This window comes from Sorghum bicolor, chromosome 1, assembly GCF_000003195.3.
Source record: "Sorghum bicolor cultivar BTx623 chromosome 1, Sorghum_bicolor_NCBIv3, whole genome shotgun sequence".
Taxonomy (NCBI): Eukaryota; Viridiplantae; Streptophyta; class Magnoliopsida; order Poales; family Poaceae; genus Sorghum; species Sorghum bicolor.
In genome coordinates, this window is record NC_012870.2 from 69,272,319 (window position 1) to 69,284,809 (window position 12,491).

General features: G+C 49.6%; 1 protein-coding gene across 1 annotated transcript; it reads right to left on the reverse strand.

The window, feature by feature from the left end:
* LOC8084039 (probable glucuronosyltransferase Os03g0287800) lies at positions 2,509-7,307 on the reverse strand. Its single transcript, XM_002468003.2, has 3 exons — positions 6,345-7,307; positions 4,119-4,380; positions 2,509-3,059 (listed from the first exon to the last, which is right to left on the reverse strand). Exons 1-3 carry the CDS (start codon positions 7,025-7,027, stop codon positions 2,901-2,903), a joined length of 1,104 nt encoding a protein of 367 aa, XP_002468048.1. The 5' UTR covers positions 7,028-7,307; the 3' UTR covers positions 2,509-2,900.

Genomic DNA, 12,491 nt, shown 5'->3' on the forward strand with positions numbered 1-12,491 from the left:
AACCAGAGTCAGTTGCCCAGCAGGGCATGCCGGCTGCTACCTGCGAGGACAGGAATACTGCATTACGCATGTGTATATATTTTTCTCTCCATCACAGCACAAATTCCACGATGTGAAGATACATGGATGTCAGATCGATGCACACAGCTCAGCAATCCGAGCTGGACAGCCACGATAATCAGGTGGAGATGTTAAATTAAAATGTGAAGAACGAGATCTATGCGTGTGCGATTCAGAGCTTGTGCTTGCGGAGCTCGCTTGCACAAGAACTATAGCGACTTTTTGTTGAGTATATATAATCAGAGCTACAGTTTAGTCAGCCAAGTGATCTTCAGAGTACAGACCACGGCCATTCGCCCAATAACAACCGACAGAAGTACAGGACAGCATTAGACTATGCCGTATGTTACAGTTCTTCAGATTTTCATACTGCAGGGCAGCCAGAAGTTCTTTTTTTTTTGAAACAAATGGCAACCAGAATCCAGAAGTTCAGAACCAATGGAAAGGGTACTGCTTCAGAGAAAAGAGACGAGAGAAACATTTGCCAGGTGGTGCAGGGTTTTTGTTCTGTTTTTGTTTTCCCTTACCTTCAGGCTCTAAACAAGTAGTAATTAATCATGGATTATATGCTGGACACGACAAAGCTGTTAGAAATAATCCACTAGCACTATTTTTGGGTCGTGTGTGCCTCTTGGAGTCTAGGTTGCATGCTGGCATGCAATGGTCAAGACTAAGTTTAGTCTTTAGAGAAGTGCTAGTTTGATAGAGTGGAGTGGTATGCGTGGTTGCCGGTTCACATGGAGAAGCCATGATGCACGAACGAGCGAGAGGCTCTTGGAAGTCGTTGAGCGAGTCATGCAGATCATGGCACGAAGGTCGGACGTGAAGGTTAGTTCCTGGCGAGTCTGTGACCTATATGTAGCCCTTATTCTGCTATGTATTCTGTTACCAAGTCCAGTGAATATGTAGCTAATATACAAGCAAGTTTGTCGCCGCGGCGTTCATAGCTGGAAAACAGTGTGTCTGTTGTGCTTCTTCTCCCTCTTGCCAATAGCGTTGGCGTGTGTGTTTAAGTGGTTCCTGAGAGAAGCGAACAATTGATATTAAAGCCAGAGAAGGTGTCGACCATATTGTTGGAGGAGCATGTCGGCAGGCTGCGCGTGGCGGAGGAGTGCTGCTGCAGAGACAAGGCGGTCACAGATGACATCGAGCGTCTACTGCTTAAGGAGGAGAAGTCGGAGGCGCGTCGATGTCATCAACACCGCAGCAAGGAGCGCTCGAGCGAAGGCAGCGACAAAGAGCGGTCTCCTTGCTGCGGCGTTGACGACATCAATGCACCTCCGACTGCTCTTCCATGAGGCCATCCGTGATTGCCTTGACTCCGCTGCAGCGCTCTTCCGCCACGCACAGCCTGCTGACATACTCCTCCATCAACATAGTCGACATCTTCTCCGGCTTTGGTACTAACTGTTGGCTTCGCCCAGAAACCATTCAAACACACACACACACCAACGCTCTTGGTGAGATGTAGAATAAGCACAATAGACACACTATTTTTTGGTGAAGCACAATGACAACAAGGAAGGCACCGACGTCGACGACAAGCCGACGCTCCTGTAGGTTGGGTGTATGGGATGTGGAGTGATTGTTAGAAATAATACGCGAGCGTTATTTTTGGGTCGTGTGTGCCTCCTGGACTCTAGGTTTTATGCTGGCAAGCAATGATGGTGTGCGTGGTTGCCAAGTCATGCCCATGATGCACGAATGAGCGAGAGGCTCTCGGACGTCGTTGCGTGAGTCATGTGGATCATGGCATGAAGGCCGGACGTCAAGGTTAGTCCCTGACAAATCCGTGGCCTATATGTAGTCCATGTTCTTCTCTGTATTTAAATCTATTAGATATATATATATATAGCCAAGCTAGAGACGAGTTTGTCACCACGGTGTTCGTCATCAGAAAACATGTGTCTATTATGTTTTTTCTACCATCCGCCAAGAGTGTTGGCACTTGTGTTTCAGTGGTTCTACACGAAGCCAACAAAAGCACATTCGAGAGAATGTCTGTTTACCGGTACTGCAGAAGTGCAGATGAAAGCCCGGGCAACAGGCTCCTTACAATTTACAATAGTGTCGGCGACAAGATAGCTAGGAATCCCAAGACACCTGCAGATTATAGTACTGTACAACACAACAAGACTACGTTCCATAATGGCCGCCTGTTGCAGGTAGACTGTTGAAGCTTCCTTTTTTCAAAAGCATGTGTCCAATCCACATCAGCTCCTAACTCCTAGCCCTCACCATATAGTCAATTTTCCGCACGATGGCGATGGGCCAACAACAGCCATGCCATGGTACTCAAGAGCCCCCCATCTTGCTCCTAATGAACGGGTACAGTGGACCACCAAGAACAATGCCATAGTTTTGTGTGCTTCCGAAGCATGCTTGTTAGTACAGTACAGGTGGTCTATTCCTTTCTACGAATTGGACACCTTGCATTGGAGTGACTTCTGAACAAAAGAGAACATGTATCATCATTGTTAAGTTGATTTTTTTAGCTTGCCTTCTATCCATTACATCCTTGAGAGAGACACTTCAAGGGGGTATTATGTATGTATTCACCTAAACCCTCTTGAATATATAAAAAAAAGGAAAGAAAAGAAGAAATTATACATATATCACATTTTTTTAGAGAAAAGAATAGTGGAAAATTGTACATTATGATGGAGAAGCGGGGGTCAGAGGTTGATCCATCCTCTGGTGAGAAAACCAAAATTTTTTCCTTCTTTGCAGCTAGCTAGCAGGACAATCAACATCTTAAGGGTGTAGCCATGCATGTACAATGTACACCACTCCGGCCGTCCTCCAGCTCGTCCCTTCTCTTATATGGTTCACATTTCTTTCTATCTTCTCTTGTTGTGCATAGATGGTTGCGACGACGAGGAAGAAGAAGGCGCAGTCGTATCGACGTGCCATACCATGACCTCTGAACAATCGGAAGGAATGCCCTTCACCTTGCTAAGATCTTCAAGAACCACTTGCTGGACGAATTTCATGGAGTCCTGAATCAAAAACAACAGAAGCCAAAAACATGTCAGGGCAAGTAATCTTCTACTTTTCAAGCAAGAAATCATGATTTCTTTTGGCATCGCACAGGACAGGAGCAATGATCACAGCGTTGGATGATTGACCATCACAACAAACGGGCTGCTTTAGTTGTTAGATCAAGAAAGATCAGCAGTCAATTGTAACCCTATAAGATGCTCACCTATTTTTTTAAAAAGGGGGCAATAATAAACCTAAAAGAATTTTTTTAAAAGGGCCAAGTGTCCTACTGCTAAAACTAGCCAAACCTCAGGCACCAACTGGGTTTGCCTTGCAAAGGACTTTCATCAAGGCTGCACAGGTCCTACTCAGCCATGGCCGGATGGCCCCCTCCCCTCCTCCCACCGCACCAGATCAGTCCAAGGCACAGAATATATAATATAAAGAATTAAGCACGATTTGTCATTTGCAAATGCCGTCTCCAGATCCTCTGGGATTCGATCTGTTTTGTCTATTGCTGCACCTGCACTGTACCGGCTACCGACACCCACGCCATTTGCTACAAGAAACCAGCCCCTAACTAATCTTCTTGGTCATCGAAATGAGAACACTGATCTTTACGCACACATGAGGGGGCTGTGTTAGTGACTGGTGACCGGTGACATGGACGGATATGTTTGACACGGGAAAGTTAGGACAGATGGGCCACGAGACATGGCTTTTTTTTCCCCTCTCGTCACTCCCTCCCTTACCACATGCACGAGGCACGAGCAGCCATGAATTATGATGAACGGCGCGCTAGCTAGCTGACGGCCGAAACGCCGCTTTCATGTCGGAAATCCCTCTTTCAATGTGACCCCCCAAAGAAAAACCCCGGGCGTCTGCAACGCAAGGGCGTTCAGACCACCACGGCGCCGTGCGAAAGGCGAGGCGACCGCTTGCTAGTTACATTCTGCTTTGGGTTTCTTTGACACATCACACACGGCAACGTAACGCTGCTGGAGGTACATTAGAGTACAACACATGCATGTCTGTATCGTAAGTAGATGCGTGAAGGGGTGATTGCGGCGACTGACCTGGGACTTGTCGGGCTCGGAGGTCGGGTAGCGGCCCCAGCGCTCGGGGTCCCAGAGCACGGAGCTGTTGAAGGCGAAGCCGTGGACGTCCACCTCGCTGGGCCTCGCCGTGGAGGCGGAGGCCGGCGCGGTGCCGTTAACGTTGCTGCTGAAGTCCTGGGAGAACCAGCCAGTGACCGCGGACGCGCTGCACGCGGGGCCCCGGACCACGACCTTCCGCTCGTCGCGCCACATCGTCGCCACCGGCCACGCACCGAACGCGCTGCAAAGAAAATTATAATCGTCAGATTCTCCGATCAGCATCGTCGACACAAGACACGTCGCGTGTCGTGATTAGTTGTGTCCGAAGTGCATGCTCATGCTGCTCATGTGTAGTGTACTGTGTACAGACGTAGTAACAACAGTGTCCATGCATGTCGTCACGTCGCCGTTTCGAAGATGCAGTCAAATGCCAAAGCTGAGCTGCTAAGGCCAGTCTCAATGGAGTTTCATGAGAGTTTCATGCATATTAAATATGCTGATGTGGCGCTATAGTAATAAAGAGAGATGATAAGAAACTGAGCTATGAAACTCCCATTGAGGATGACCTAAGGGCACTCACAATGCAGACTCTATCATAGAGTCTAAAGTTATTTATTATCTCGAACAATGTGGACTTAGAGTCTAAATAAGACTTGAAGTCTTATTTTTTTCTACCTCTTTGTTCAATAAATATGTTGTCACATCAGCAAAATATTATAAATAATATGTAATTAATTGTCTTACACTCTATGATAGAGTATTGCATTGTGTGTGCCCTAATCACTGAGCATTAATTGCCGCCCCCGAAAATATCACTGAGGCAGGCCGCAGGTGTAGGCGTGTAGCTAGCCCGCCCGTACGATCTAACCAGAACAGTGTGGTTAAATCATGTGATGATGGCCGCCGGTGCTGATATCAGACAGCAGCAGGTAGGCGATCGAAATGGCAGTACAGATTGGATGGACGCACATTTGTTGAATCGGCAAAAGTGGTTAGCATGATAGCTAACCACCAACAAAGGCAAGCTTTGAAGCAAAGCAAACTTGAAGGAAAAGAGTGGATTTACGTTCTCGAAAAGGAAAGAAGAGTGAATTTCGCGACTGGGCATGCCACATACAAATACAGGAACAAATACTGGACCGAAACAGCACTACTGGTTACTGACCATCAGTCGCTGGACGCACACAAAAACATCCTGCAGGTAGAGCCGTTTCTGCAAGTTGCCGCACATCGATTTCAGAAAGAAACGTGAACGTTACTGGAAACCTGGAATTGACACGAGCACGAGAAGGGAGATTTTTGTGAGGCAGCGATTCTGGCCGGGCAGCCGGGCTCATGCATCCAACGGCCGTGCATGCAATGCAATGCAATGCAGCCGCGCTTTGGCGTCCGCGGTCACCACCACCATTTCTTTCCGGGCGCCGTATCAGATCCGCAGCAGGCGGCTCCGATCCGTTAGTTGAAGGGTGGCAATCATCGTCTATTCGTCTCGCCGACACGATTGGGCGTCTCCTACGCTATCACACCAAACCGGTAGTAGCATACCGGACACCACCCGTCGTGATGTCGCCCAAAGCACGGCTGTACCGCGACACTTGCAGTAAAATAAAAACAAGCACGCAAGGGAACAAAAACAAAACCAACCACAGCCAAGGAGAGGAGCTGCAGAGTGCTGCAGCAGCTGCCATGCCATGCCGGGGCTCTCGTCTGTCTGTCTGTCTGTCTGTACGCCGAGATCTGAACTGGGAAGTAGTCGTACAGTACAGCGCAGGCGCCGGAAAAAGGAGTCGAGGTGGACAGCTAAAAGGGAAAGGACCCTTGAATGGCGGACGCCGGGATGGGTAGGGCGCCCTCGCTCCTCACATCACATGCCCCGGATTCTCACCGCCGATTAAACTAGCCCCCCCGCCGCGGTGGTCACCAGGGTGCGTGAGCTGTTGCTCTCGGGACAGCCTGACAAAGTCGCTCGCAGCGAGCGATGACTAGTGTGCTTTGGGCGCTAGCGCCATGGCGTGACGGCGTCGACGCGCGCCTCCTAGCTTAGCTTGCTCGCATCAAGAAAGACCGGCGCTTTAAATTTAATCCTCTTCCTTTGTTTTGTTAAACTACTAGTACTGCGTAATGAAAAGGAGACTACTAGTTTTGCTTTGGCAATACGCCTAGGACGGGAGGCAACTATGATGGCTGGTGGTAGTGGTACGGTACCTGATTTCCCTGAGCTGGTCGAAGAAGCCGAGGTCGAAGACGTCGCCGAGGCCCGCGAAGAGGACGACGCCGGCGAGGCGGTGGTGCTCGATGTGTCCGAGCGCCACGTTCCGCTGGTGGTGCCGCTCCTTACCCGCGGCGGCGTCGGCGGCGGTGAAGTTGTCCTTATATGTCAGGTGGCGGTACATGAGGCCCGTGGCGCGCAGCAGCCGCGCCGTGGCCGGAACCTCCGGGGCGGCCTCCACCACCACCCACAGCAGCGGGGGACCCACCAGCCGCAGCGTGTGCGCCATCCGCGTCAGCGCGGCGGCGCGCTCGCCGGACGCCGCGGGCGTCGACTCCGTCGTCGTGACCACCACCAGCAGCGGCCGCGGGGACGCCGGGTCGCCCAGGCCCAGCAGGCCCCCCGCCGCGCCGTGCGCCAGCAGGCTCCGGTTCACGGCCCCGCTGCCGCCAGCCGCCGCCGCCGTCGGCAGCGCACGGACCACGTGGCTGCTGCCCACCCGTCCCGCCGCCACCGCCGCGGACGTCCAGTCGGACACGGACGACGGCGCGAAGCCGGTGAAGAAGCCCATGACGAAGCAGAGCGAGGAATGCAGCAGCGCCTTCTTCCACAGCTGCGACCCTCCGGCCTGCTTCTTGCCCCGCCCACCGGCGCCGCCGTGATCCGTGGACGACCCCATCACAGAGACCAACCAAGCACAACAACGCCTGCGTAGCTAGCTCCTCCGACTCCCGGAGGCTTCTGGCGTCGTGTCGCTTAATCCGCGTCGCGTCGTGTCGAGGCCGGCGATGTAAGGCGTGGCCTAACTAGGTAGCTTAGCTAGACGACCGCAGGAAGCGGTGGTGGGGAGGCAAGCAAATTTGGTAGTGGTGGTGGTTTAAAAAGGGCGGGAGGTGGCGAGCAGAGGAAGGGGGTGGTAGGAGAAGAGAAGCGGCGCGACGAGGAGAGGACAGGATGGCAGCAGGCTATAAGCGGAGCGGGCGGGCGGGCGAGGGGAGACGGGTGTCGTGTTGGTGTCACGCTTTTTTTTGCTTTTTCCCGGACGCAGCAGCAATCATTAGGTGGCGTGCGAGTTAGTGACGCACTAATGCTAACACTTACCCCGACCAAGCGTACGTCTAAATTGTGTTTGCGTGGCAGCATGGTGTATTTTGCTTCGTAGCCGTGGCTTCGCCGCGTGGTGTTTTCGGCATCACTACCACACTAGTGGGGTGATATACATGTCCCATTCCGGACTCTTGCTCTCTCTCATGCCTGCACAAAACGTTAGACGACTGTCCGTACTTTGCTAGTACAAGTAACTAGCCTAGTATAGTATTTTAGTATACGCCTGTGTAGTGCATTAAGAATTAGTATAAGATATAACTTTTAGAGTTGCCTGCGTTACGCTCGGCACCGATCAAACTAGGCTGTTATCGTGAAGCACACAGTACTCGGTACCCGGCAGGCCGGCATACACAGTTTGAACTTTGACGTATATATAGATAAAGATAGTGGATGATCACTCTCTCATCTAATGCTATCTGCTATACATACATGCGTACTAGACTACTAGTGACTGCACTAGTACATGTGACTAGGGCCTTGTTTAGTTCCAAAATATTTTGCAAAATCGACACTGTAGCTTTTTCGTTTGTATTTGACAAATATTGTTCAATTATAGATTAACTAGGGTCAAAAGATTCGTCTCGTCAATTTCGACCAAACTGTGCAATTAGTTTTTATTTTTGTCTATATTTAATACTTCATGCATATGTCTAAAGATTTGATGTGACGGGGAATCTGAAAAATTTTGCAAAATTTTTTGGAACTAAACAAGGCCTAGCAACAATTTCCAGGCACAGTTGAAACCGGGTCAACTTTTTTGTGTTTGGTGAGCGTGAGAGACGGTGGCAGTCTGGCTGGCGGGAGCGCTAGTGGGCAGCAGCGGCAGGTGCCGCCCGGTTGGGTGGGGGGATCCGGCCGGGAAGTAGAATCCAGAAGCACTAGCGTCGTCGTCGGAGTCGGACCTTCTACGGTGGTTGACGCCCTCTTTTGGTGGGATCCAGTTGGTGTCTGATCTGATGTGTGTCATCGCCTCCGACTCTGACCGACCCCCGCGGCACCCGGGTCCTCCCTCCGACTCCGAGCCCGGCCACAGTTCTTGTTCTGCTGCGGCCCTGCGGTCCCGCGCTGGTGGAAACTGATGGAAGCAGCGCCGGGCACTCGTGAACGCTCTGTGCCTCTGTCTCAGCTCAGCCCTCCGAGCTGATTGGCAGCAAGCGGCCGGCTGGGTACTGCTGAGTCCTGACCCCCCAATGTTGTTGAATAGCTCAGTCATTAGACAGCTTAGAAACGCACGTGCTATTCAACAATCACGTGGACTGTGTATAATCCATCACAAGGAATGACAGCGCATGCATGTGATGAGTATACGCCCCATCCCAACCCAGAAAAAAAAAAGGGAAAGAAAGGAAACTGGACCATGACCATCTGACATCTCGCTTTGCTCAATGTTCGTCAGCGATTTTCATCAATCACTTTGCCGCTCATGAACAACAACAACTTTGCCATCAAAAAGCGAACGCCTTTTCTCCCATTCTAATCTTTGGCACCCCAAGCTACTAGTAGCGGCCTGAATGGTGATGAGGGACATCGCTAATACTCCACAGCGCGATAGCGCCTAGCTAGCACCCCGTTTTGGTGCATCTTGCAGATGAAGCAAGGAAGTTGGTTACCATGGAATGGAACCCGCCACCCAAAACCAAACCGAAAACAGGGAAATGGAAACAACCAGAGGACACAAAACCGACACTGTTCCGACGAACTCAGCAGCCGGACGCTTCCCCGCCGGCCTGCGACTGCGAGGTCAGTTTCCTGCTGAGCACATGGAACGCACCAACCATTCCGTCCTTTTTCCCGCAGGAGAAAATACACAGGGATCTAACAATCATATGCCCCGGGCCATGCACGAAACGTTTCTTTCGCCTAACGCGGTTTTTTTCCCTACGGTTCTGTCGGTCGCGGGCAAAGGGGAACCCGTGACGCAGCACGGCCGTCCGCAGCACTGCAGCAGGCTATAGGTATAACTAGTAGTACTATAGTATACTAATTGACCTGGGATTATTTGTTTTCTCAAAGACCCCCTGATTAGCTGGAAACTAAAAGCCGGATCGGAGCTGATCTTCCTTGGATCGCAATACATATGTGCGGAGGATGAGCTGGTTTCTCGCGCTTTCTTTCATATTTGCCCATAGTATGATAATGAGGTTTCGTGTCGCCCGGCGCGGCGAGGGCCTCGTGCACCGACGCGCGCTCAGTGCCCCGTTCGTTGGGGTGGGCTGCAAGTTTAATTTATTTAGTAACGATTTAAGCACACGCAAATGCGGTTGTTAGGATTAAATACTATATATGCATTGCTTTGCTTGTGCTTCCGTCCGTCTACGCCGGCCAGTAGCGAACCAGCCATGCAGCCTTGGAAGTACGCTGGCTGTACGCGCAGATCGATCACCCAACAAACTCTGTACCGCACCGCACCGCACACGGTCAGACACAGCCACCACAGGCCCTCGTGGCTCCGTCGCACTCGCACGGCGCGTCGACGCGTAGTACGCCGCGGCCGCGCACATGTCACCGGCGGAGTTCGGCTGGCGTTTTCTGTCCGGGAAAAGAAAAGAAGAAGAAGAAGAAGAAAAAACGCGGTGGACCTCATTGAATTGCTCCATGGATCCAGCTCGGCGCCCTTGACTTTGCTGATGTGGTTGTGCGAACGGCGGCGGCGAAATTTTGGGGCGCGTTCTCCTCCCCCGTGGCCTGCGGTTAGCGCCGCCGTTGGGCCGTCGATTCGAGGGCGGGTTTGTTTCGTGTGACGCCGTGCCGGCCGTCGTACGAGTCAAGCGGGAGCCCTTTCTCTTTTTGCATTGGGGTGTTAGGTGCCTCTCGTTACGTTTCACCTACTGCGTGTCACGGAGCAGCGGGGCGGGCTGCTGGGCATTTTTGTTTAGCTTCATCAAGGCGACAGATTGTGTTATGCGCAGCATTTTATCATTTTCACCTCGCCTACTCTGAAAACCAATCCAATTTATAGCTCACAGAGCTTTCAGGAAAAAAAAAAAAGGTGCAGCGTATCTTGTTTATCTATCACTATGAAATATGCATATGATGTACCATGCCAACAAATGGTGGGATCCATTTAATAGCTTTTGTAATAAAAATTGCAAGAAAAAAAAAAGGTGAGAGTATGCTATCAGTGTAAACCTTTTTCCCTTTTCGGCCACCAAAAGTTTGATTAAACAATGTGTGTGGTTCCTTGATCTCATGCAACAATGTCAATAATGTAATGTTAGTGGACTATTCCGACTTGTACGTGAAGGGACTAGCTCAGTGGCCGGGGGAAATATTCTGCGCCATTTGCCAATACGCTCAGCACGGTCTGAAAAAAAAAAGATAAACAGCTATGCATTTTGTCATTCTCAAAAAATGCATTTAGTCTACCCACTATTTTTTTCATAAAAGATAATTAAAGTACAAGCTTCTGAATCAACAAAACCTCCAAGGTCTTAGATTCCAGTGCTAAATATTTTTGGTTGAATGGTGCATATCAACGGCAGTTGGTGGAGACTGATTACTTGATGCCGAGACCTGAGAGTCAATAACAAGGTTGAGGAGTCCACGTGGCAGTGCCACACATTTTTTCTTGAAGAAAAAGAATGCATAGAGGGTTCTTTTTTATCGCGTAGAGTAATACTCCCTCCGTCCAAAAAAACATGTAAATCTCGATTTCCAAATAGTCAAAGAATATTTAAGTTTAACCAAGTTTATAAATCATGTTTTTTTACATTTGAATCTCTAATCAGGTTTATTATGAAACTATATTTAATAACTAATCTAACTATACTCATTACATGTCATAAGCATCAATATGTTTTTATTTGTATTTAGTCAAAGTTAAAAATATTTGACTCATCGGGAACCGAGATTTACATTTTTTTTTGACTGAGGGAGTAATTCGTACCCCGTGAATCTCCTGTAAAAAGCAAGAATTGAAGTCCTTCTAGAATCGGCCCGGTCCGTATACAAAGCAGGCCGAATATCAATTTCCCGTACTTCCATATGGGCCTATTGTCCTACACTGGCCCATGGCACTAGACTGTACTAACGCTTTGACAAAGGAAGAAAAGATGGCACCAAATTTGAACTCTTTTCAGATGGTGGCATTGTGCCGGTTCTTCATTTCTGACTCTGACTTTTGCATCAATATCCGGGGCTGTGGCATCTTCTTGCTAAAAGCACATCAATGTCCAGTCACCTTCATAGCCTTCAAACCTTCAGTGTCAGCGGAGTGGATTCCATCCAGCCTTATCAGTTATTACTGTATCTCGCAAGCAAGACTTCCATTGGTATATATGGCACAAAGAAACGTCTAGTATCGAGAAACATCTTGATGGATCATGGATGTAGGCCGGAAAAGGCAGCAGTCTTTCGGTTCTACACACCATGGCATGGAGCCGCCCCAGTTGTGCACTGCTCTTTCAGGGCTGCATTCAGGGTTCGAGACAGGAAAGCTCCCAGGTCCCGAACGTCTCGTATTGCTTGCTCCACCAACAGGGCCAACTTTCAGGGGTGCGCAAGCCTTGTACTGTCGCAATCGGGTAATGTTCAGTATCAGAAATTCAGAATAGTAGCGGAAAAAATGTGACCATGAAGTGGAAGCAGGTCTGCAGGTTGTACTGCCGCATTTTGATTTGATCCTTGTGATGTTGGCCTCCAGTTCTGCAAACATGTGGAGCTTGGCACCAGCTTCATAAAAAAAAAGAGCCAATGGGAAGAAACAGCGCGGTGGCCAACCGCAAAGAGTGTTTGTCTAAAAAAACATGTAAAGTACTGTTCGCTGACCTCACAGCTTCAGACTGGTAGGCACTGCGTGTTTGCTGGCTGCTGCAGCATAAAAACCTGCTACCCCGTCCGACTGTACTAACGTTTTGACACGATCAGGTCACGTCTCTTCTATCTAGCAAATCTAAACAAAAACATTTTTATACCGAGGCCTTGTTTAGTTCACCTCGAAATCAAAATTTTTTTTTAAGATTTCCTATCACATCGAATCTTTCGACACATGCATTAAACATTAAATATAGATAAAAATAAAAACTAATTACACAGTT

What these genes read in the sequence shown, in the direction of transcription:
- LOC8084039 (XM_002468003.2), bottom strand. Translation starts at nt 7,027, where the DNA reads ATGGGGTCGTCCACGGATCACGGCGGCGCCGGTGGGCGGGGCAAGAAG. An exon ending in GACCAGCTCAGGGAAATCAG is followed by an intron (nt 4,381 to 6,344) that starts GTACCGTACCAC and finishes TTTTCTTTGCAG; the next exon opens with CGCGTTCGGTGCGTGGCCGG. An exon ending in CCGAGCCCGACAAGTCCCAG is followed by an intron (nt 3,060 to 4,118) that starts GTCAGTCGCCGC and finishes TTTTTGATTCAG; the next exon opens with GACTCCATGAAATTCGTCCA.